This window comes from Plectropomus leopardus, chromosome 8 (assembly GCF_026936395.1).
Source record: "Plectropomus leopardus strain MGB_pleo_1.0 chromosome 8, ASM2693639v1, whole genome shotgun sequence".
Taxonomy (NCBI): Eukaryota; Metazoa; Chordata; class Actinopteri; order Perciformes; family Serranidae; genus Plectropomus; species Plectropomus leopardus.
Genome location: NC_142183.1, coordinates 33,165,891 through 33,191,111, shown reverse-complemented (window position 1 = coordinate 33,191,111; position 25,221 = coordinate 33,165,891). Strand labels below are relative to the sequence as shown.

Below are 25,221 nucleotides of genomic sequence, written 5' to 3'. Positions count from 1 at the left end.
GTGAAAAGCAGGTTTGCATAGTTATTTGAAAAAAATTATTGAAATTGCAATGTGGCCAAGTGCAATATTCAAATCTCAGGAGATGGATTTTTTTTATGTAGGTAAAATGTTTGGCAACATAGTGTTATAAATGATTGAATAAATGATGGTTGTGATGACCGAGATGACCCAGCCTCCAAATTATATTCTACATGTAAGGAAAAATGCTTATTTGGTACAAACCCCAGCAAATAAAATACAATACAACAAAATAAAATATTAATAACAAGTTATTAGTTAATGATAAGTTTATGTTTTCTTCTTGTTGTCGTTGTTTTTTAGCTGTATGTTTATTTCTGTCAGTAGGGTCAGATTCCTGGTGCGTGCACATACGTGCATGTGGTTGTGATTGTGATCATGGGATGTCCAGATGACGCCGCATGGGTGACAGGAGCAGCAGTCAGAGCAGCGGCGTGGTCACCCAGCAGCCTCCTGCAGCATGGACAGCGATGATGACAATATAGAAGAGGTCGTGGAAGGTAAGCGATACCTTTCTCTTTCTTTACATTTCCCTGTAAACGACGAAATTTCAGGTATTTGCGACATATAACTGTAGTTTTGAGAATGCGAGTGTTGGGTAAATCTCCGTGAGTCAGTCTGACGCTGGGCCTGCTGGGTAACTTCACAGCGCCAGGGACTTGATTTGTGAAGGGAAGCCGCTTGGCATGAGAGTGAGGGCGGCCTGGGTGATATGAGAGTCCCGCTGCTGGAAACATTTGTCAGGAAGGAAATGTGAAACGACACGAAAGGTTACATTTTATGCTCGTTACAGTCTGTGAGCGGTTTCTGATACAAAGTGTGGTGTTCTGATACTTTGTATTTCTCCTAAGTTACCGACGTGTGTGATTTATTTCGCTTTGTCTATACTTGTAAACGTCAGGAGAAGTGAATTAATGAAAACTGTGTAATGTGACACGCACTTCTGTTACCTGTAGCCTATAATCAAAACCCGACTGGAAAAATGGGGATGTTAGCTTCTTTTTTGTGTGTTTGCACCTCGTCTAACATTATCTGTTATGATTTCTTAGACTTCTGATGCAAATTCGGCTTACTTGTTACCCAAATATACAAACACATGATGAGTTGTTTCTATGAAATGACAACTCTTGATCAGTAAAAGTCCCGTCATTCTGCTGGGAAGGGTTTCATTCCGATGATGGCCACAGGGGACACTGGAAATACTGTGGCTCCAGAAGAATGGGGGTCAATGGGCAGCTTTCACAAAATACAAACCACTGCTGTTTTAGAAAAATGTCTATCTATCTAACTATCAATCTATCTGTGTTCACCCATAACCTATATTTTGACGGGTACTAAAAAATATTTTTTAAAATACTGAAAAGTGAGAAGCTGAAGAGTATTGGGCCTACAGTTTAGACATAGCACTTTGGAATAACTGAAAATGTGAAAAGCAAGCAGCAGCTTCCGTGGCTGAAAAATGAAGCCATGAGAAAGTGCCAAAAACTGCTGTTCATTGACTGACTTGACTGGCTCCAAAACAGAGTCGGTCCTCATAGACACCCATGTATACCCCCCCACCCCACCACCACCAAAAAAATCAACTTTACAGCAGAAATAGACATGTTCACAGCCAAGAAATTGTTTTGGTCTCTATAGCTAATTTTAACATATGTGAATCATGACATTCATGGCTCCAAATGACGTCACCAGTGCAAGATGGCAGCAGCCATATCCAGGATATTTTGGCTTCATTTTTGTTCAATGGGAGTAAAACAAGACATGTCGTCTATCTATACATTTAGCCTATAGTTAAGACTAAATGTGTGTGTGTTGGTGTGTATTAAGGTCCACTGGATGAAGATGATCAGCCCCATGGGTTCTGCACAGTAACTTATTCATCCAGTGATCGTTTTGAAGGACACTTCACTCACGGAGAGAAGAATGGCAAGGGGAAGTTCTTCTTCTTTGATGGAAGGTACTGTAAGGATAAGGCAGAGAAAAATTGAGACATTTACATCAACTGTGTCCATGCTGTGATTGTTAATCAGAGCTGTACATTTTTAACAAATGTCAACAAACAGTATAGATATGATGAAAACATTTAGGAGTAAAGTCTCTCTGCTTTCCATAGAAAATCTTTCTGTGCACCACATTTTATCGGAAGTAGAACTTTTTTTTGTTTATTACTTTGTTCTAAAAATCTCAACAATAGCCCTAATACTTTTACACAGTAATGCACAATCAATAATGTCTGCAAATACAGTTATTATTAGTAAGGCACACATTCATAGGCGGTAATTATCATCACCCGAGTGGCCTTCAGGTGATTACATTAAATAATATCTTTAATTGCAGCCCTCTTCTCTCTGTCTCTCTGTCCGCAGCACACTGGAGGGTTTCTATGTAGACGATGCTCTGCAGGGTCAGGGTGTGTATACGTATGAAGATGGAGGAGTCCTTCACGGGACGTATGTGGATGGCGAGCTCAATGGGCCTGCTCAGGAGTACGACTCAGAGGGCCACCTGGTGTTCAAGGGCCAGTACAAAGACAACAACCGCTGTGGGGAATGCTGGGTCTACTACCCTGTGAGTCAGCTCAGTGCTTACTGCAGCATTCTGCCCATGTTTGAGTGGACGGAGAATTCACTCAGTTATGTGACTTCAAGGCCATATTTTGGAAATAGTTATCCTACCATAAAAATTTGGGGTCGACCAATATTGGTTTTTCAGGGGCGATACACATTATTAGTAGTTAATGTGACCGCTAACCGATACTTGGAAGTGATATGCATTTACAATAAAAATGAAAATCTTTCTGTCAATATTTAGAATTCTAACAAACTCCAGAACAAAACTTTGTTCAAGTGCCTTTAAATGTTTAATCCCAAGTAAAACTTTCAACATCATATACAGCAAGTTTGCTGCAACTTTTTCATAAATTCAAGTGAAAATTGACCTCATAAAGAATGTGAAAGAAAAATTGAAAAATAGCTCCCTGAGGTTTTGCAAAGTAAAAGTTTCTCCCATGCTGACACTTTCTTTGTACTTATAATTAATTAATTCTATCAAATATCAGATCTGATAATCGGTCTGGCCAATAATCTGTCGACCCCTAATAAGTGGTTCTATGGTGCTGAGGTTTTTGGAAGTCTTGTTCAAGACATGGACACACTTCTGGTGCAGTGCATAAAGTAAAATAGTGGGGCAGCATAGCTCAATATATTATAATAATTGTAAATTTTGTGATAAACGCACCATATGAATGATTTCGCCCTATGTTTTATGTTCTTTGTGATACCTGCTTTAGGATTATGGATGAAATTAAGCTATTGTGCTAATTCCGGCATATGTACATTGATGCGCTGATATGTTGCTGATATGTTGATTAATGTGTATTGTCCTAATTAAATACATTTAATAAATAAATAAAATAAACACACCAAATGTATCACAAAATGAACAACAGGTTAGCTATGCCGCCCTATTAGAAGTAAAGTAAATGAATGGCCTTTGCTAACTGTGTGTATTGTGCATTTTGGTGTGTACTGTGGTGCGTCTAGGATGGAGGCTGTGTGTTTGGGGAGGTGAATGAGGACGGCGAGATGACCGGGGATTCAGTCGGCTACGTCTACCCTGACAGACACACGGCTCTCTGTGGAAGCTTTGTAGATGGAGAGATAATCGAGGCTCGCCTCGCCACACTCATCTCCAACGAGAGTGGAAGGCCACGCTTTGAAATCGTACCCAACAGTAAGAAGTTAATGGATCCATTTAGAATCATCTCTTTTCCTCACAGCTGTCATTTGTATTGGATTTTTTGTTCATAAAACTATTAAATTAATAATTCATCATATGTATTTCTGACATCATAGTGTACTATGTTTAGGATTTGGTGACATCATGATGTGAATCGTGCTGTTATCAAATGTGATTTGCTGGAAACTGGATGAGTGCACACTGTAATGTCAGATTGTCTTCTGCACTTCTGTTCTATATTGTTCTACTTGTATTTAAAGGGATAGTGTACCCAAAAACAAAAATCCAGTCATTATCTTGTCACCCTCATGCCATTGGAAAGTCGGAAAGTTTTTTAGTCCACAAAACTCTGCTGGAGTTTCCCAGGGGAAAGGCGTTGCACTCATCTCCCAAACAATTAAAGAAAATTGAAAAATGGTGACTAGGATTCAGAATCAGAAATACTTTCTTGATCCATGGGGGGAAAAAAAATACACAATAAAACCACAAAATGTCTCTTTACTGCTTATCCGAAGTAATCCAACAGTCCTTAAGCCCCAGTGTGCCAAGTTGTTTTGAAAAACTCGGGGCCTGTAGCCACATATGTGTGCTCGCATGAGACCAGCAAGAGCTCACGGTATGTGCACGCCAGTGTTTACATGCTACCTGAACGCGTCCTCCACACACAGTAGTTTTAAATCTAACAGAGGGACATTTTGCTTGCTGTTAATATCACAAAACTCTCTCTGTGTCAGGGGGAGCACACTAGGAACTACAAGTTACAGGCTACAACAAGGCTAGAAACCTGACGCTTTTCGAAACACTTGATGTTTTTCAAAGCAACTTGGCACACTGTGGCTTCAAGATACTTGGACGAGCAGTATGGAGACATTTTGAGGTTTTATTATTATTTTTTTTTTAACATTTGAATCCTGGTGACCATTTGCTTCAATTGTTTGGGGGATGAGTGCAATGCCTTTTCCCTGTGAATCTCCAACAGTGTTTTATGTACTGTAAAACTTCATCTGACTTTCCAGGGGCATAACGGTGAGTAGATAATGACAGAATTTCCTTTTTTTGAGTGAACTGTCCCTTAAATGGACAGGATCGTTTACAGCAACTGGACATTGACATAACTGTTTTTAAGGTCCTGTGTACTCATACGACAAGTCCACGTCCACCTGTATCACCACCCACGCTCTGCTTCCTGACCCTTACGAAAGCCAAAGGTAAGTATGCTTTATGCGCACCTGAATTCAGCATCAGAATCAGAATGTCAGCAGCCAGTTCTTCATATTGTTTGTGTGTGTGTGTGTGTGTGTGCGTGCGTGCGTGCGTGCGTGCGTGTGTGTGTGTGTGTGTGTGTGTGTGTGTGTGTGTGCGTGTGCGTGCGTGCGTGCGTGCGTCAGGGTGTTTGTGGCAGACTCGATGATCAAAGGAGCAGGACAGGGCCTGTTTGCTAAGATGGACACAGAGACTGACACTGTGATGGCTTTTTATAATGGAGTACGCATCACACACTCTGAGGTATGACACAAGGAAAGACATCAACTAACTAACACTGCAGTCGCAGGATTTAATGTCGCCATCACAATGAGGCTGTGAAGCTGCATTCAACACGGCTTGGCGTGATTACGTTCTGTAGTATCTGTAGTATTTAGCCACTCGTTATCAGCCGCCGTTTTTAAGACACATACAAGCTTCACAGTGGGGTTTTTACTGATGGATTTTATGTCATAGAACAAAATGTGAAAATCTCTTAACCTTGTGTTAAATGTTAACTGATTTACCTGGGGCACTTTATAGAGGTTAAAATAGAGCTTCAGCTAGAAGTTACACTGAAACTAATTAAATAATTAGCTTAAATGAATGGAAAACAGCATAATTACTGAAAAATAATGGCTAAACAATTAAAATTGTTAGTAATGGATAAATTAGAACATTTTACATTTTACCACTCCTCACATTAAAAGTTCATCCCAAGAAGTTTTCATAGATGCATCATGATTCTGTCTTGAAAGATCTGGCGACTTCACATATATCCTCAGTTTTCTTCAGTCATTTTGCAGTATTTGTACTTGTCTAACCTTTTGTCTTTCTTGACTGTATGGACTCCTCAGGTGGACAGCAGAGACTGGGCACTGAACGGGAACACGATCTCATTGGACGAGGACACTGTGATTGATGTCCCTCAGCCATTTGACCAGACAGAGAGATACTGCGCCTCTCTGGGTCACAAGGCAAACCACTCCTTCACCCCCAACTGCAAATATGACCCGTGAGTACAAGCTGACAGGAGCAGGGGACAGGGAGAGGGGGGGGACATGTGTTTTTACAATAAAATACAAAATGTTGACATTCTTGATCTTGAAAACACTGGTTGAAAAACAATCTCAGCAGCAGGTTGTAGCTCTTCATAGCTTCTGTTTGTATCACACACTTCCTCAGGTGATGTCATGGAACTGTAGCACTGAGCACTTAAATTAACAGGCAGATTAACCCTTTGAAACCCGGTATTACATCAGTTTTCTTGTTCTGAGTTCAGACACCTTTTACAAGCTATTTAACCCTTTAAACCAAAGCAAATTGGTTTGGTCTCTATTGAAACCATGGCAAAAAGGCAGTGAGCAACTTGGTGCAACTGACAAAAAAAGACCTGAAAATTATTAGTCGTAGTATTGTTATTAGTAGTAGAAGTGGTAGTAGAAAAAGTGTAATTTCGGAAAAAAGAGGGAAATAGGAAAAATGTCCAGAAAACTATGTACATAATTATTCTATTTCTATATTTAAAATGATGTTAGCACTTTAACACTGTTTTTCTGGCTATTTCTGGCTATTTTTTTGCCGTCTTGTGAAGTTGCTCATGGTCTTCTCTATATATTTTTGACAGAAATCACACTAATGTGCTGACATTTCAAAGGGTTAAGTTACATCCTACCATAACCAAAACTAAAATATACGTACATATTATTTACATGTAACTGAACTTAAGTAAACCAAACCACCTGAAACCTACAGTAATTGAATAAAGATGTAAATGTAACTCAACTCCTGATTTAGCTAACAGAAAATAGACTGAAGGCTTGCAAAAAAAAAAAAATTGTGTGTGTTTAGCTGTAAACTTTACCAAAAGCGGCACCAAGGTGAATGCAAAAAGTCAGATTTAATTTACTGGTCCGGTAAATATGTTTGTAGATGTGTACATGAGGTAAAAAGTACCTTCATACCTGGACTGCAATCACCTATTTAACATTGAAGAGGGGGACTATTTTCAATGTGCACCCAAACCCTCTGGGGTCTGTGGGGAATTCCAGGAGAAATTTTTGGAAACTTAACAGCTAAGCTGACCATTTAAAAGTATTTTTAAACAAACAGTGATTTAACGCAAAAGCTATTATGATCATAGACTTAAGATGATGAATGCTTAATATAAAAACGGTCACTGCAACAGTGTACAAAGCTAATGATGATAAACATTAGCTACACAGCTGTACACTGCACACAGTGTTTGGTATGTGAGCATCAATGCAGGACAAAAGTGTCAAATTACACCTGAAGCGCTGTAAACAAGAGTGTATATCCATGTAATGCCATTTTAGATTATATTAATACTATCCCCTCAGTTTTGGAAAACTGCTTTTAACTGTCATGTAGATTTTGATAAACATCCAGTCCTCCTGTCATTTTATCTGTTGGATAAAGTCGCAGACTCATTCAGGAAATCCAGAAACCACTAGCTCATCATTATTTAAATCAGACTAAAAATAAAGAACCCAGAGTATGTGATCTCAAGATGCAATTAGACATTTCCTTACAGTATTTGTTTATCAATAATATAATAATAATATCTCTGACCTGAAAACAACTCTGATGCTGCACATGATACCCAAACCTATTACGGGGTACAGTACACTGACACAGTCGGCAGTGGCTTCACCTTTCTTATCTCTCTCTCAATCTAATGAGATTACCTGTGTTTCCACTGATCAATATATGGTGACCAAAAAGATAGGCTATTACTCTGTTGTATTCAACTATAGTTTCCAAAAATTACAATGTTCTCATTCACGTCTTTCCAGTCAGCTGTTTCTGCCCTTTCTCCAGCTTCTTTCACTCCTTCTGCCTCTCTCTCTCTGTCACCACTAGATGATTGTAAAGTATTGCATACCATTCTGTTCATATATGGAAAGCATGGGTCTACATGGGTGATAGCTGCAGGTGAATGTGGGTTGTTGCCTTCTGAAACTTTAAGATCTTTTCTGATTTACCTCTACGTCTCCTCTGCTGCCCTCTTTCTGAGAGGGGCTGCTGCTGCAGAACTTTTAGGCCCAGTAGAATGAACAGTTAAGTTTCACTTTCAGTGTGCCTGATGTTCTGCTGCTCCATCTGTGCCCAGAGTTTGCTTTGTGCTCTAAGAGGTGTGATGCATAACCAAAGGGTAGATATTTCAATAGTGCTCCAAAACTAGAAAATCCATCTGTGGCGGCAGATGTTTTAACTATGGTGGGCCACCGCAAGTAAATGAATACTAGTCTATACCTGTGGATATGAGCACTGCACCTACATGCAGACTTCAGGGTATGTGCACGCCACAACCTTTTGCAGCCTGCAGACCTATATGGTGGTGCAGACTTTGCTAAAAATGCAAATAAAAAGGCTTAAAAATCTGCTTTGTGACAACATAGGTTTTGAGAGAGAATGAAAAAATAGTGCTTTATTTCTGTCATCAAGCTGCAGCTCCAGCTTCAGCCATAATGGCAGAGTGACTCTGTCTGTGTTTCCACTCACTGACTCCATGGGCAGAAGAAGAAGCAAGTTAACATTATTTATAAAGTATTTTCGCACAAAACGGGCACGGGCAGTAAGTGAATGAGACAAAGGTCTTCATTAGTCTCTATCTATGGTAGTTCGCACTGTTTAGAAGATGGATGCAGCAGACAGATGAGCGGGCCAGCGGAAGTTTTCTTAATTTTATAGCAGGATGTTGGAAACCCCTGATGTATAGGGGTTTTAAGGTGCTGGCCATTGACCTTGACATTGCTGGTTCAAGGTGTGGGACCTTATTGCATGTCAATCTCCATTTTTCTCTTCCTTTATTTCTTGTAATTTCTGTACTGTCAAATCTCTAATAAAGCAATAACGCCCCAAAAAATACTTTAAAAAAGGAAAAAAACATAATAGTGACACATAATGTCTAGCATCATAATATATTTCATTAGGAAAACATGATTCAATTATTATGGATGTCCTTCTTGTTAGAATTTGAATTATTTTTGTTGTTTGTGCAGGTTTGTGCACCCTCGTTTTGGGCCTATCAAGTGTGTGCGAACCTTGAGGGCTGTGCAGAAAGATGAGGAGCTAACGGTTGCTTACGGTTACGATCACAACTCAACGGGGAATAATGGACCCGAGGCCCCTGATTGGTACAAGCAGGAGCTGAAGGAGTTCCAGCAGAGTCAGGCGGCTCCCACCGGCGTCTGAACCAACAATAAACAATACAATAAAACAACAACAAAACACCCCTTTACCTGTGCTACCACCTTACGAGACTCAGCAGCATCATGGCACCAATATCCCCTGCAGCTGCACACCACGCCATAGATATCTGGGAAGTTACCGTGCTTGGTATGGATGGAATACTGCTTAAACAATTTAGTATGAATGGAGGCCTAAGCTACACAAGAACTATGCAAGAAACCAAATGTTAGTAGAGGAGACATGTCTCTGGCTGGAGGTGCTGTCCTGTCTGGTTACACCACTGTCCTCTCCATTACCTATTACAGGAAATTATGATTTACATGCTCATGGTTGGTGCTGATAAATTAAGGATATAATGAACAATAATTACATTTTTTTCTCATTTTTCACCGTCTGTATCTTCACTTAACTCTATGTCAATTGTTTTACAAAGCGGCTACTTAACAGGGCTCCCCTCAAGGTGTTGAGTTTAACAGCATTACTTTATGACAGTATTTATTTGAGCTGTTTAGCTCACACCTCATTTGAACTGATACAGCTGGCCCGCTCCATGCATTTGTAAGTGTACCTTTATAGGCCTATTCGGTTGGGCGCACATATACAGTATATGTATTACAGTGACTAATTTAATCAGGATATCTGAAATTGGGAAGGTACTGTATTTCCTAAGCTTTGTTGATTTGTAACTGAAGGACTGATAAAAAAAAATAAAGGGTGCTCTACCACTACAGCAACGACCCTCGGAGAGCTTGTTCTACTTTTCTAACCTAATTATGTGTGTTCATATCCTACTAAATAAAGCCCAACATAAAGAAAATGAATTCACATGCCTCATTTATCATGTGATGCAATTAGTTTGTGTGTGTTTTGCCATTGCCGCCACCTAAAATGACTCTTTAACTGATAGAGTAGTGTTAAGGAGGTGTAACAACACATCAGTCTAAATCAGCATGTTGACTCTGAGCAACAAGCCAATAAAAACAATGCAAAATCCAAAATTTTATTTATACATATCTTTGTTTTATGGCGGACCTTTATTTTGAAATTTCCCCAGGTACCCCAGTCAACACATGGAAGTACCCTTGGGAAAGATAGTGAGCCTAAACTACAAACTGAACGATGCTGCACCGTTGGAGTGTGAGTGTGTATCAACAGTTTACAGCTTTACAATTGCAGTGCATTTACTATTTACCCAGCTAGCAGGGAAGGTTTCCACAACATTGACTAACGTTACCTACAAGTTGCGATAATGTTTTAAAGAAAGCATTTTAATCAAATGTTCAAGGAGAATTTAAAGGATGTTAATCATAAAATAATGTCCCCATAAGGTTAAATGCTCACTAAAACGTAAATTTTTAATCGCAGCACACTGAGGATATTTTGGTGATGTTGAGAGGTGACAAATCATAGGATGTTCTTTTTTACAAAATGTTTCCACAATGTTACATAAGAACAAATGAAGAACCTTTGTAAAGCAACATTCAGAACATTTTATTAAGGACTGAGATTACAGACTTTTTTTAAATGAAATTGTAATGTGACATGTTAACTAAAATAAATAATAAACATTTTTTTAATGTTTGTAGAGAATGTAATCCTAACTTTAAGAAGAACATTCTGGGAACTAAAAGAAAACTTTATGCTGAAAACACTACTAAAACATTGCATTGTACCATTCATGGAGCATTTTTAGAACCAAAAATTGCTAGCTGGGCATCCAACTCACCAGCTGCTAATCCTCTGCTGTTTAACTCTGACTCAAAAATACATATATTTGTTTGAAGGAAAGAAAAAAATGTACATTTTAATGTAAAAGAAAACTTGCTGCTGAAAACATTACTAAAACATTGCATTGTACCATTCTCAGAACATTTTTAGAACCAAAAATTCCCAATGGGGTACTCAACCACCACTCCACCACTAGTTGACTCAAAAATTTGTTTGAGGGAAAGAAAAAAATCTGTACACTAGTTTAAGGGGAACAAAACTTTTTTATATATATATAAAAAAGGTAAATCTTAGGAGCAGGGGGCGGGGCTCAGCAGCCTGTCAGTCTGTACTCTGGGCTGGACACTCCCTGATGTCTCCACCTGCAGCTGGTCAGCAGGTTAATGGATAAACTGAGTGAAAGCAGCCTGCGGCCCGGAATCCACACACCGCTGCTGAGAAGTGCTGTAGGAACGGCTCTCAGGAAGAAAATACAACATGTTTTAGCTTTCAGAAACATGTGTCACTAGCTGGACTCATGTTTTTGACAAAGAAATCCCTCAAAACTGCACCGCGCATCGAGCTAACTTGAAGTTTCACCCACGGGCTAAACTGACCGCGGAGACAGACGTACCGGGTATCAGGGGACTTTCTAGCGGGTAAATACGCGGAGATGGACCGACACAGGTACTTCATCTTCAACCAGAGGAGCGTGCTCATCCTCGGTATCCTCCAGATGGCTTGTGCGGCTCTGTGTGTGGTGTGCGGCTTCATGGACGCTGTTTTCCGCAAGGACACCCCGCTGAGCAGCACCAGGACCCCGGTGTGGGGAGGACTGGTGAGACCCTGGATCACAAACTGATCAATACAGACGCGTTAAGCTGTATCACAAGTTATATACAGCGAGTTCTAATGTGCTACCATGACGTGTCGTGTTTTACAGGTGTTTATTGTCTTCATTTTGGCCAAAATATTTGTCGATAAATCAACACTACATTTCCTGAATATTGATAGGATTCTGGTGGGACCACATGTGAGAGATAACGGGGTTTTTCAGGGTTTAGTTGTCGTTTGGACATTTTAGTTTAAGTATGAGCAACCTGTTGAAGCTGCTGGCACTGGCCTTTGTTCCTGCTGTCATTAAATTCACTTCTCACTTCCGTTCAGGTCATGGCCTCTCCAGGTGTGCTGGCGCTTTTTGCCTCCCAAAGGAAAAACTCCAAACTGGTAAGGGACTGTTCGTTATTTATGAGAGGGGAGGGGGAGGTATTTTTTAAGCTCTCGGGAGGGTGTGAGTACAGAAGAGGACTAGGGCCAGGCAGGAGAAATATTTTTGAGAGGAGGAAGATTTTTTTTTTTCATTATGCACTTTGAGCAAAAGTCAAGATGATGAGAATAAAGTCGAAATCTCAAGAATAATGTTGAAATACAATGTTGAGAAAAAAGCTGAAATGTCAAGAATGATTTTGGAATACAATTACATTGAGGAAAAAAAGTCAAAATGCTGAGAAAACAATTGAAATTTTGAGAATAAAGTTGAAGTACACTGTTGAGAAAAAGTTAAAATGTTTAGAAAAAAAGTTGAAATCTCAACAATAAAGTTGAAATTAATTTTTAAGAATGAAGTTGAAATAAAATTACATGTGACCAGTGTGTTTTGATTTGGCTTAGGGGAGTAAATTCACAAAACACTAGCAGTGTTTTACCTTCTCTCAGCAGTGGTGGGAAAACACATGTCTCTGTGACACCAGATATTAACCCAAACTGAGCCCTAACTCAAACCACAGAGTTCAAGACCATAAGGAACATTATTTGAAGGTGAAACAGAGATTCTGATGCATGACCAATACTGGACTTTTGAGGTCAATACATAACGATGAGTTCAAAAAAAAAAAAAATGATAACACCACATTGGCTCATAGTAAAGTTCCAATTCCCAGAAAGTTTGGATGCTGTGTAAAACATGAATAAAACAGAATGCAGGGATTTGCAAATCCTTTTTGGCCTATATTCATTTGAATGCAGTACGAAGAAAAAATAATGTTCAAACAGATGAATGTTATTGTGAAATAAAATAAAATAATAATAATAATAAAAATAATAATAATAATAATAATGAATAACTATACAATGGGTCATTGTACAACCAAGAGTAATTAAACAAAGAAACAGCTGGGAAAAGAGGATTTTCTCTCTCTCTCTCTCTCTCTCTCTCTCTCTCTCTCTCTCTCTCTCTCTCTCTCTCTTTCTCTTTCTTTCTGAAACACACAAACAGAGTGACAATGTCCTGTCTTGTGCTTGTCCTCCCGTCCCTGCAGGTGAGTGTGATGGTGGTAGCAGCGGGGCTTTCCTGTGTGGCAGCAGTGTTTATATCAGGTTACTCCTGTCTGACCCTCACCTACGGGGAGGAAGATGAAGAGGTCTTCCATCACCATGACAGTCCTAAAGTGGTAAATACACACACACACACACACACACAGTGTAGCTGCATTGCCACAAAAGATTTGCCTTGAGTGATACCCATTGTTCTACCTGGTGAATTGTGATACTTGGCCATAAGGGTTATCTCAGTACAGGTTTCTGACAGAAAGCCTGTTAGAAACTGGGAGTTTGTACGGAGGTTGAAATATGTAGAAGTTCCTCAGTGTAGCTTGAGGACTTGTCTTTCAGAGCCACATACACAGAAGTGCATATATGCAGAAAGTATTCAGGTCCATTTACTTTTAGCATTTGTGTTTTACATGTAATTTTAAATGGATAATATTGCCATGTTGCCCATCAGTCTATAGTCACCCATAATGACACAAGGCAGGTTTCCATTAACACTCAAATTGTGCAAATTGAAATTGAGAATATAAAACATGCCTAATGGAAAAATGCCAATTTTGAAAAAACTCCCATTTATCCCAAAAAAATGTTTACGTTCGCATGAGGTGGTATTTCAGGTGATTTGAAGCCATATTTCACAAAACTGCAATGGAAACACTTTTTTGCTTTTCATTGGTCACATGATGCTATGGCAATGTGCTTGTCGGTAGGAGATGGCTCCCTCATGATGCAGCAGGAGCTAAGATAAGATAATCCTTTATTAGTCCCACAGAGGGGAGATTTGTTTTTGTTTCCAGCAGCCAGGAGTGTACAGGATAAACCAAAGACCAATATAAATGGTGAAAATGGTAAAAAAGCAGGTGTCGTATAATAACAAAAAAAAAAACAAGGTACAAGATAATGCCAAACACAATGCCAAATTAAGCAGTTTACTTTGTTATTACATCACATAACTCATCAAAAGTTGAGCAGATCATCTGGATCATCTTTTTAAACCACAACCTTTCTGTGAAATTGTGGACTATCACCTCCCAGAAATCCAGAAACATGTGGCCGCCCTCATGTATAAGGGGCTTGTCTTTCATTATGGCTCACATAACACACCTACGTCACCTTGGATTGGAAATAATGACGGTTAGTGTGGTGGCTGCAATAGAAATAAAGCTGCTAATGTTTTACACATCCATCACCGTGCTTCTTGGAATATTATTGCCAGAGGAGAAGTCGCAAAACATCACCCAGTGGAAACAGTCATCTCACAATTGTATTTTTATCAACATTTCCAAAATATCACATTTGTGCAAATCTGTAATGGAAACTCACCTAGTGATTACATGTTTTCATCTTTTTTCCCCAAATGTATTAAAAATCAAAAAGTGAAATCATCACAGGTTTGTCTACTTCATGCTGGATTCATGCATTTTTTCTGTCTCTCTGCTCAGACGTTTGTGCTTCATCGGATGGTGAAGGGGGCCAACGCCACCATACTGCTGACCTGCACTATCGGCCTGGCTCTCTCCTCTCTCATCGCCTACGTGGGCTGCCGTAGTCTTCCCGCCTGTCGCTGTTATGACGCCAGAACTGGACTGGTAGGGAAGAACACGGTCACCGCAAATGGATTTAAAATGTGCAAAACAATCTGATATTTTACCTACTTTATGTAGCAACCCTTTGCTAAGTCCCACCACTCTTAGTTACTGTTGCTACGCCTGTCAAGCTTTGCGTTCTCCTCAGCACACATGTTCTCACCACTGATAATGGCGGCAGATTTACTGCAAACAGATTCTTCATTTTTGAAACAACGGGTCCTTGATTTCATACAGGTAGACAAAGATTCTCATTTCTAGCCAGCTAGCGTCAGTTGTTTCATCTTAAATATAAACTTGCGGCTTGTATCTGCAGTAGCAAGCTAGCTAATGAAGCAAATGTTAGCTTTTTGAGTTGGTTGAACACTGTCTCCAGCTGAGTCATTTTAAAATATAGACTGTATGAATAATGGGCATAGCTACCATGACGTCACCCACTGGTTTGTTGGCTGCTGTTTTGAGGCCACAAGTTCAGCATTTTGGCTGTCGCCATCTTGGAGTTCTTGGAGCCAGAAGTGACCATATTTGGGTGAAAGGTTGGCGCTGTGGAGGTGCAGTCAGACCAACAACACCTCGCAGTCAGCCTGTCACACAGGGTTACACCTTAATGTGTGTAACCTTAAGCTTTGATAAAATGTAAACAGGTGAGTAGTATATAAATTCCCCCCTGTGCAGTTGTTATGAGCGCTGAAAAAAATCTAAAACACATTTTTGTACCACACTGTAAACATATTTACTTCTGCTGTAAAGATGGCCATTTTAACATTGGGGGGTCTATGTAAAAGATCTGCAGAAGCCAATCACATAGTGTATACTTCCAGTTTTTTCAGAACTGTAGAATTGAGAAAGTGTTGTAATGTATCCCCAGCTTTAGAAGCTCCATTTTATCCATCAGTCGGTAATTTATCAATAACCACACGACCGAAGTCAGTGGAATTTGTTTTCAGTACAGCATGATGAGTAAGCTCAATACAAATCAGTCATTTATATCAAACATAGACGTGATCTCAAATGTTTTGCTTCCACTTGACCAAAGCAAATCATGTTGATTCTGAGAACGAGGCCTGTCTCCTAGGACGTCATTCTTCTGTGTTGTGTGTGTTTGCAGGAGACGCTGGTTCCTCAGTGCGACCCCGGGGACACTGAGATGGTTTGCACATGGCAAGGTAGGAAAGGATGTCACTCGTTGTCTTTGAACTAATCCTCACCCATAGCTGCTGCTGATATTCCCGTGTTTAGCAATCCTGTGATGTAGTTCTTGTCTGCGTCCAGCAGGAGGTGATGACAGGCTTTTCAACTCTCCTGCTCAGTCCACTGAGCGGGGCACCACAGAGGAAGAGGATGCACCCTCCAAACTGCCTCCATACAGCAGACTGACCTAACAGACAGTTATGGATTATATTTCCTCAAATGAAAACATCAAATTGGAAAGTTGTAAAGAGGTCTTTTGGAGAGACACGAGTCATTGTGCTCTTGATAAGATCATGAACTGTGACAATGTCTTTTTTGCCTCCACGACCAAAGATTTCTGTAGCCATAGTTGATTATCTGCGTATGTAACATGTCAAAACTGAAATGCACAATTCCCTGTATGCTGTGTGAAAGTAAGCTATGTTCTGAATAAGACATTTTATGTGTATTTAATAAATAAAAACCTGACCGTGCTATTTGAGTGTTGTGTTTTTAACCCTTTGGCATGAGCAAAGTGGCTTGGTTTCTTTCAAAAACATGGGAGGAAGTTACTGATTTGGATGTAATTAACAGTCCTGTTAACTCCAGTGTATTTGCATTTGTGTTTTATGCCAACGTTCATTGAAATGCTTTGTCGTTTTTTAATAAAGTAAGGAGTTACAAATGATTTACCTGAAATTTAGCCAAGAAAAAAGGTTAAAAAAGGTGCGTGTGTATGTATATAGTACGTGTGTGTATATATATATACTTTCTCTCTCTACATATATACAGTGTATATATATATATATATATATATTTATTTATAGATAAATAAAAATATAGGAATATTAATAAATTAATAATACATATTGTTTTTTGGACATTTCCCCTCTTTTTTCTAATTAACTTTTAATCTTTTTTGTCTAATTTTAAAATCTATATCTCTAGTCTAATTTTAGCTCATTTTCTTGTCACCTTTTCCTAATTTCTTGTAGTTTGTGGTACATCTTGTACCTAGTTGCCGATTGCCTTTTTCACAATGTTTTCAAAGGAGGTCAAATGAATTTGCTGTGGTTTTTAAGGTTTTAATGCATGTAAAATGCCTCTGAATGCAGCACAAAAAACTGAGGTTGTTCCAAGTTTCCAAGGATCAAGGAGAGATGACTGCACGTTGAAATGTTCAGGGCTGTTTATTGCAAGGTTACACATGGCAAAACCGTTGCAACTACTCGTCCCCGGTAGTTTCATTCATTAGTCACTTTGTGAGTTGATTCCATTCTGTAGTTGAGATTTTTCTTTCTGGGCGTTTGCAATGAGAGATACAGTAGCATTATTTGTTGTTCATGGCTGCAGTGAAGAAGGTGGATTGGGCGTGGGGGAGCTTTTATCAAAAAACAAAGGACACTTGAAGAACAAAAGAAAGCAGCAACCAGATTTAAAACAATAAAACACCCACATGATGTCTTCCACTGTTGCTGATGAGCCACAGAGATGCAGCCAGCACAGCCCGTCTGTTTTCTTACTTTGTGCATAGCCTCTGAACAGTGAGTCCTGAGAGAAGGCCATTTGGTTTGAGTGATACACATCAATGTACAGCGTGATCAGCAGAGGGGCCACAGGACCAGCTGCGGCCACGACAAACATCCAAAACCACTAAGACACAAAGCTGCAAACTATCATGATGTCATGGCTTTTATCGTACGGTGGTTGTTGCCGAGTATTGTATCACAAGCTCACAGACAGGATAAGTAGTGAGTATAGGCATCCATGTACATGTAGAGGTGCATACTACTACACACTGAGAGGTATGTTTTCACTGTTTGATTCACAGGCTAGCCTACGCAGTACTATTGTTCACCAACCTGTCTATATTACAGCTTTTCATACACAAGAGGGAACAGGCAAATACAGCTAACAAAGACAACTTTCTCTTAATTCCTAACAGCAATGTACTGCCGTGGATGGGGGCCAGAAACAAAATGTATTTTAGCTACCTGAAAAAAAAGTCTCAAAAAATGAATATTAGTGTTAGTGTATACCATATTTAGAGTATTTTTAGTGGGTTTTTTTTTCTTCAGACAGCCAGTTTCAATTGGGAAGCCATAAACGGCTTCAGTAACCCATCTCTGCTCTCGTTGAACAGGCAGCTGCTGGTCCACTGCTGCCTTGGTCAATTAGTTTGTGCTATTGTTTGACTTTGGTGAATCTGAACTTAAATTTCAAACTCCAGATTCACACAGTAACACAAAATAATACCCTATTCCCACCAAAATAAGTGCATGCACACGGGTTTTTCAAACACAGGTGAACCTACAAATTGACTGCAGTCCCACTGCCAGTGAATTCACTGCTGCAGCACACCAGTCTGCCTTTCTGTCAGCTGGCGTGTGAGTTGTTTTTTGGGTGTGTCCATACAATGTCACAGACAGGCAGGAGAGCAGGTAAACCGTAGATAGCAGTACAAACAGAGGTCTTGGAAAACTTTTCGGCAGTTTCTTTTCTTTATATGTCTTATTTATTAATTACCTCTTTCAAACCTCTGTGCAGACTAATTTAGATTGGTGTTTTAGCATTGCTTGGGAGGAAACGTACAGTAATTAGTGACAGCCCATCATTGCAACTCGCCAGTCAAAAGGCTAAAATTACCGTGTTCACCTAGATGTTGTGTTCCCATCAATGCCCAGCAACTCCTGTGCAATGTAAAATTAATGTTTTTCTCAATGGCGTCTGGCACTGGAGAGAACTTCATTTCCCATTGGAAATCACTGACATTAAAGTAAAAATGCTCTCAATATAGCAAACACTTTAACTGATGTTGGTTGTTTTTTTTAGGTGGGACTTTTTTTAGGTGGCTACTATTGTCAGATTCCTCCCTGCTTTCACTGGGGCCGTGCTGACAACTGTTTTTGATATACTGTCTATGTAGAAGTACCTCACACAACCCCACTTAAACAACTCAACTGTCTCTAAATTCCTGGCTACTTCCCCCCTGTCACTGAGTGCAAGAATTATCATGTTCACACTGTAAAGTAGACCTGTTTGACACATGGGATACTCCCTTTATGTACGAAAATTTAAAACACTGTTTCAAACACTATAGGCGTCCTTTATGCTGGCATGGAGACATCCACTAGAGGGCAGAACAAATTAGTCTTGCACTTCCACTTTTACCTTTGCTGCTGCCTAACTCACCTTTAATACCCGTCCAATCTATTCCCAACTGTTCTGTTTTAAACTTGTGTGCCAGTGTGCAGGCAAAGTAACATTATATAGATGCTTAAAATTTCTGACCAACTATCATAATTTCTCCTCTCACTGTTTTTCCTGGTTAGTTGGTTATAAGGCCCCTAAAACAAGAGGCAAGAATGGCCAAAATGGAAGTTTAAAAGGGCTAAAGTCAAAGGGGAGCAAGATCAAAACGATTTTGTTATATTAGGTTTGTTGTTTTGTTTAAGGCATTGAACTCTTTAACAAAATGGGTTTGTAACTGTGTTATTGTTTGTTAGCGCACGGTAAATATCATTTGATCTTAAAACATCAGGTTGTGTTATTTCTAACAAGTGAACTAGACAGTGCCTTGAATTCATCCGGTCAGTCTTTTGATTTCCTTTTTTTAGATGATGAATACAGACTACTGATCCTCCTGGTGTTATTTCCTCCCATGCAAGCGCACAACGGCCAAATCAAGGTCTATGTAAAGGGGACAACCAACAAGATGGGATCATGGGCGGGATGGGTGTGACGTTTTGATGGTGTGTTATGTGTGCAATCAATTGCGGGGGGAGAGATTTAAAAAGCAGCTGGCAGGAGTTTGGGGCTAACTCAGAGAAGAAGAACAGCAGCAGAAAACAATGATATTCGGAGCTCCTTACCCTCCGAGCAGATGACAAAAACAGCCACCATATAAAATGGACGACGAATGATTGTTATTGCCATGTTATGCCATTTATAAAACGCTGCTGACGTGTATGTTATATGTCAACCTAGAGGACAATGCCGTAGTGTTAATGTCATCCCTTTCACGCCTTTTAGGATTCCACAATGCTGGCCTGCTGTCTAAAATCACAAACTGAGGTGGAACGATTCTGTCCTTTGGTTCTGTATAAAAAAAGCGAAGGGGGGCGCAAAGACAGGACATAGCCTGATCTCTGTGTAAAAAGGGCTTTCGAGGTGTGGTGCAACATTAAGCAACACAACAGTCTGTCTTTGTTGCTGCTAGTTCTTTGATATCAGTTTGGTGTGTCTGGGCCATCAGACCTTAAGGAATAGTCATGTAATACACCAGCATTACAATACAATCAACACTGAGTGAGAGAAAAGGGAGGTTAAAAGGGGTCCAAGCTCATTTTTGCCCGAAGGCCCCAATCAGACCATGCTCTGACTATCCAATACTCACTCGTTGTACGGCTAGCCCAAAGTTGCGTAGACTATGAAAAGCGTGTTAAATCTAGATGCAATTACTTCAGTTTATTTTGCAATGTTGTTCTTTAGCAGTGTGAAATTTCTTGTTTGTTTGTTTTTTTTACACTGATCCCTTTTTTTAACCAGCTGCAACATTTCAGTGAGCTTGCTAAGCATGTGATACAAACAGAACATTAATATGAAATGACTGACATTTTAAATGAAGAAAAACATTGAAGGTTTTCAGTCTTTGGATTTAAAGCAAACAGACTTAAAGGTACCCTGTGGAGTTTTTTGCAACAGTAGTAACAGCCAATATGTTTTTATGAGCAAATCACTGCAGTTTATGTGTAAATGCTCTGCTGGCTACCACGATTCCACTGATGGACAGTTTATGTTGAGATTTGATACTTTTAGCAGTTTATTAACTCGACAAACATATGGTTTCAAAGTATTTAAAACAGTGGTACTCATCTTATGCAGCCTGATAGGGTGTCAGGTGGCACACCAACCTTTTTTTTTTATTTAAAATGAAAATAAACTGATTCACACTGGGAATTTTTTGGACTCTGGGTGTAATTGAGGGTTAGAGTGCATCAAAAATCATGAAAATATAGCATTAAAAAAAAGGTCAAGGGAGGACCACCCAGACCCCCTGACAGGGGTCCAGGTTAATCCATGAAAGTCCTAAAATCCAAGAAATGTCCCTGCATGCACCTTTCCAGCACAACTGAATCATTTATAGCCTAACATTAGCTTTTAAATTTATAGCAACTGCAGTTAGGTTTCAAAAATCCTAAAAGTGGTGTTCATTTATGAAAATTATCTCACTGAAAAAAAAACAAAAAAATGTTTTAGTGTCATAAACTGTTTATCACAGAGCTTACTTTCTGCAATAATCCAAAACCCAATGGGAAAATCCCATAGGTTATTTAGCAAGGGAACCAGGGGGATGCTAACTTCTCGGTCTTAGAGAACATTTAGAGAGGGAAATGTATTTAACATGTTTGTAAAGCTTCAAAATACACAATGTGTTTTGATGAGAAACACCGAATGTAAACATGGAAACACAGCAGGGCACCTTTAAGAACACGGCTGACTTCAAACCAAACAGACTGTATTAAAGTGGAGTGTTTTTGTGTCCACCACACATCTGCATGAGGAGGTGAAATTCTGCCCTCTTATCACATCACAGTAAATATGTTTTTAAAGAAAGACATTTTTTGGCATGTCCCTCCCCAAAATCCCCTTTTTATTAATGCCACTGTGTCTCTGTGTTTCCTGGGGCCACGGGGCCCACGAAGAGAAGTGAGTTGATACTTCAGCAGTGCAGGCACAGAACTTAAATTATTATTATGGAAGGAGATTTAGGATAAGATTTTTGGCCCCTTGTTCAGGATCATCTCCATGAAACAACAACAGATTTTGGCATCTGAAAACAACAATCATACTGTAAATATTACCCCCCGAATCATCTAAAGTCATTTATAAAGTTAAGCACAGGCATGGAGAATTGGTCTATGTGTTTGTGCTGATTGTGAAGCCATGTTGCTAGATCCATTCTTCCTTCCCAGACCTCCTCTTTTTTCTCGGCTCCTTCCGTCTTCAATCTCTTCGATCTTTTGCAGCCACTGGCTGAAGTCGTCTCCGTCTTTCGCTCCGTTGTTCTCCCTCAGCAGCTGCTGCAGCCCCAGCTCCGGGCCCCGTCTCCCCCGTCAGCCCTCCCCCCGCTCAGGTTGATAGTACCACCTGATCCTCCGGATGGCTGGCTCAGTACCAGAGGCTTCTGAGACTTCAGCTTGTGGGCCACCGTCATGAAAATAGCTTCAACGTGGTCACTGTTTCCTCCGCCAGAGCTCCCGTCTCCCTGGCTGCTCGGGTTCTTTGCAGATGTCTCAAACAGAGGCATGGAGTGGGCGTCTGCGAACTGTTGCGCCACGTCTGTGCCCACTTGGACGGAGTCTTGAAGGTCACACTTGTTTCCGACCAGGATCCTGGGGACCTCTGTGCCTAGCGCGTGCTGCTTGCACTCCTCAATCCAGGCTGGGAGGCTGCGGAAGCTGGTGGCGTTGGTGACATCATAGACGAAGACAACAGCGTGCACGTTGCGGTAGTAGTGCTGGACCATGGACTTCCTGAAGCGTTCCTGACCTGCAGTGTCCCACAGCTGGATCTGCAGGGGGACATCGTGGAAATGGATCAGCAGAAATACATGGAATCCCATTAGAAGACCCAAACCAACAATTAAAGGGACAGTTCAACCCCAAATCAAAAACACAAATTTTTCCTGGATAATAAAAACTTACACTTTGATGTTTGAAAGGGAAAAGTTGTAGATGGAAGCCTTGGGTTTTCACTATTGTTGTGGCTAATTAGTTAGTGCAAATGGTTTATTCCTGGCCAAATTTGAAAGAGACATAGAATCAAATGATTTTGATGAAATATCACAATTTTAAGCTTAGATTTTATGATGGGGTTTTTTTGCTGATCTCACAGGATGTGTTCAAGAGCCGTCAGGACCAAAAAATCAGACGAATACTTATGTTTTTACAGATGCTGGCTCTGATAAATAATGCAATTTTGACCATTTTTAACCTAAATGTGCCTTTTAGCAGCAAACAAAAAAAAACCTGCAGTAAAGGGCGCCCAGGAGCTCAGTTGGTAGCATGGGTACCCCATGTACAGAGGCTGCATCCTCGCTGCAGTGGTTGTGGGTTAAATTCCAGCCTTGGCTCTAATATTATTAATAATAAATCTGTGTTAAATAAATACAAAATACAGCCATTTAAAGTAGTATGCCACTCTCCTAAACCAAAAAAAAAAATGATTTGACATCTCCTCCTTTATACACCCTACCCTCCCCCCTCCTTTTTTTTTAAGGACCATGTACAGTTTAACACATAAATGGTACCACTTGGTACAGCTGGCTGATCAGCAGAAAATATAATATTAACAATAATAATAATAATAGTACATCCGACTTATAAGTGCTCTTTAAAGTCCCCAAAGAGAAAATAATTTCACAAAGACCACAAAATAATATAAGAAGATTAAAATGAAATTCCTAAATGAACTTAATGGTTTGCACGTAGAAGACAGAGATCACTGAACTAGACAGAAAAATATGGCCAAGAAAGTGAATGAGTAGCCCTCTTCGCTCCATAATTTATTGACATGCCCTTGAGCACGGCATTTAACCCTTAACTGCCGCAGTGGAGCTCTTCGATGTCCCACAGAAAAGACAGCTGACAGACAGACACCACCGCTGGCTGTGCAACATGTAACTTACATGTCCGTGTTTTCTCTTTATTGTTTTATAGTGTTTCCGTTATCTGTCCCTGCTCTCGGTCTACAGGCCCAACATCTGCACGACTGTGTTGTTTACAGACACCCAGGGGCTCAACATCTGCATACTCTCTGCAGTATATTCAAACTGATTTTTTCAAATAGTGATCTCAGTGCACACCTTGATTTTCTCGCCGTCAATCTCCACCAGCCTCTCCCTGAAGTCCACCCCGATCGTGGCCTCGGTCTTCTCAGGGAACTTCCCGGCACAGAAGCGGTACGTGAGGCAGGTCTTCCCGACCCCCGAGTCCCCGATCACGATGATTTTAAAGATGCGGGTCCTCGGCGGCGGAAGAGTGGAGCTCGTCAGAGAGCCGGAGAATTCAACCGACGACCCGCTCTCCGCCATATCACACCGACTCACGGGCTGGATGATCAGCGGGGAGAGCTCTCCACAGCGGCCGCTCCTGCACGAGCGCTCCGGTAAACCACTACCGCCGCTGCTGCTTTCACGAGGACAGCTGCCGCTCTTTGTCACAGTGCACAGGCGCGTGAGAGGACATTTATGACACGTTCAGATATTATCGTCATACACACAGAGCGTTTATCTTAATGTGAATTTCTCCCAGTAAACAGCCCTGGTCCTCAGCTGAGGGGTGAAGCCACGTACATGTTGTCCTAGGAAGTCTTTTCTCGCGAGATGCGTGTGTGCAGCGTTCAATGTCCCGTGGGAAATCATGTAAAGTCGGGTTTCTTACAAGAAACAGTTTGCCTCAGTGGTAAATATGGCTCTTCTCACCTTTTTTTGTTATTCATTGAAACTATATGTATTTTTCACTCCAGCTCCTACTTTCTGCCACTTAAAAACACTGCTCTCCTCTGCTTTCAGGTATGTCACAGGCTAAAGTTCACCCCAGAATTCAGATGCTAGGCCTCACTGTAAAAAATAATACCTACTAAAAAACTATAAAATGGTAGCAACAAATTGCACTGAGTTAATTGATTTAAATCAGAACGTTTTTATTTTAATTAGAATGAATACAAATCTCTATATTTCATTGTATTCACTAAATGTAAGTACCAGTAAGTTGGATGGATGGGTGGATGGATGGATGGATGGATGGATGGATGGATGGATGGATTGATGGATGGGCAATATAAAGCCTTTGGTTTAATGGATGGATGGGTGAATTGGCAGTAGAATTAATTCGGTTTAATGAATGGATGGATGATGGATGGGCAATATAAAGCGTTTGGTTTAATGGATGGATGGATATCTTATCATGTAATTGTTTAGATAGCTAGATGTCTCGGCAGCTAGCTAGTACTGTTGTATATCATGCTATAGCTTTTACTGCAGCTTAATATAAACACCATGTTCTGATTGGATAGCTGACCTTATAGACTGTCAAACCAGAGTAAAATTGCCAATGCCGCCATGACTGGAAATCATGTGTTTTTAAACTCAATATTAATAGCTAGTATATTGGATTTCTGGATTAAAGGACTGAAAATACTTATATTGGCTTTC

The 25,221-nt window shown here is 40.2% G+C and overlaps 3 protein-coding genes across 4 annotated transcripts; 2 read left to right on the top strand and 1 right to left on the bottom strand.

Moving 5' to 3' along the window:
* Window positions 1-360: 360 nt before the first annotated feature.
* setd7 (SET domain containing 7, histone lysine methyltransferase) lies at window positions 361-9,943 on the top strand. Its single transcript, XM_042493797.2, has 8 exons — window positions 361-518; window positions 1,846-1,975; window positions 2,385-2,586; window positions 3,561-3,750; window positions 4,883-4,964; window positions 5,145-5,262; window positions 5,856-6,013; window positions 9,024-9,943. The coding sequence occupies exons 1-8, from the start codon at window positions 479-481 to the stop codon at window positions 9,214-9,216; spliced, it is 1,113 nt and encodes a 370-aa protein (XP_042349731.2). The 5' UTR covers window positions 361-478; the 3' UTR covers window positions 9,217-9,943.
* A 1,343-nt stretch (window positions 9,944-11,286) lies between these two features.
* LOC121948366 (uncharacterized) lies at window positions 11,287-16,501 on the top strand. 2 transcript variants are annotated; one of them, XM_088081391.1, is made up of 6 exons: window positions 11,287-11,758; window positions 12,088-12,147; window positions 13,239-13,370; window positions 14,691-14,837; window positions 15,943-16,000; window positions 16,110-16,501. In XM_088081391.1, exons 1-6 carry the CDS (start codon window positions 11,594-11,596, stop codon window positions 16,214-16,216), a joined length of 669 nt encoding a protein of 222 aa, XP_087937517.1. In that variant the 5' UTR covers window positions 11,287-11,593; the 3' UTR covers window positions 16,217-16,501. The 2 variants fall into 2 exon arrangements, with proteins under 2 accessions (XP_087937517.1, XP_087937516.1); XM_088081390.1 differs by having other exon boundaries at window positions 16,107-16,501.
* Window positions 16,502-17,175: 674 nt separating this feature from the next.
* rab33ba (RAB33B, member RAS oncogene family a) lies at window positions 17,176-24,399 on the bottom strand. Its single transcript, XM_042492967.2, has 2 exons — window positions 23,872-24,399; window positions 17,176-22,578 (listed from the first exon to the last, which is right to left on the bottom strand). The coding sequence occupies exons 1-2, from the start codon at window positions 24,097-24,099 to the stop codon at window positions 22,078-22,080; spliced, it is 729 nt and encodes a 242-aa protein (XP_042348901.1). The 5' UTR covers window positions 24,100-24,399; the 3' UTR covers window positions 17,176-22,077.
* Window positions 24,400-25,221: the final 822 nt, after the last annotated feature.

What these genes read in the sequence shown, in the direction of transcription:
- setd7 (XM_042493797.2), top strand. Translation starts at nt 479, where the DNA reads ATGGACAGCGATGATGACAATATAGAAGAGGTCGTGGAAG. An exon ending in TATAGAAGAGGTCGTGGAAG is followed by an intron (nt 519 to 1,845) that starts GTAAGCGATACC and finishes GTGTGTATTAAG; the next exon opens with GTCCACTGGATGAAGATGAT. An exon ending in AATGCTGGGTCTACTACCCT is followed by an intron (nt 2,587 to 3,560) that starts GTGAGTCAGCTC and finishes TGGTGCGTCTAG; the next exon opens with GATGGAGGCTGTGTGTTTGG.
- LOC121948366 (XM_088081390.1), top strand. Translation starts at nt 11,594, where the DNA reads ATGGACCGACACAGGTACTTCATCTTCAACCAGAGGAGCGTGCTCATC. An exon ending in ATGACGCCAGAACTGGACTG is followed by an intron (nt 14,838 to 15,942) that starts GTAGGGAAGAAC and finishes GTGTGTTTGCAG; the next exon opens with GAGACGCTGGTTCCTCAGTG. An exon ending in GATGGTTTGCACATGGCAAG is followed by an intron (nt 16,001 to 16,106) that starts GTAGGAAAGGAT and finishes GTCTGCGTCCAG; the next exon opens with CAGGAGGTGATGACAGGCTT.
- rab33ba (XM_042492967.2), bottom strand. Translation starts at nt 24,099, where the DNA reads ATGGCGGAGAGCGGGTCGTCGGTTGAATTCTCCGGCTCTCTGACGAGC. An exon ending in TTGACGGCGAGAAAATCAAG is followed by an intron (nt 22,579 to 23,871) that starts GTGTGCACTGAG and finishes GTCCCCCTGCAG; the next exon opens with ATCCAGCTGTGGGACACTGC.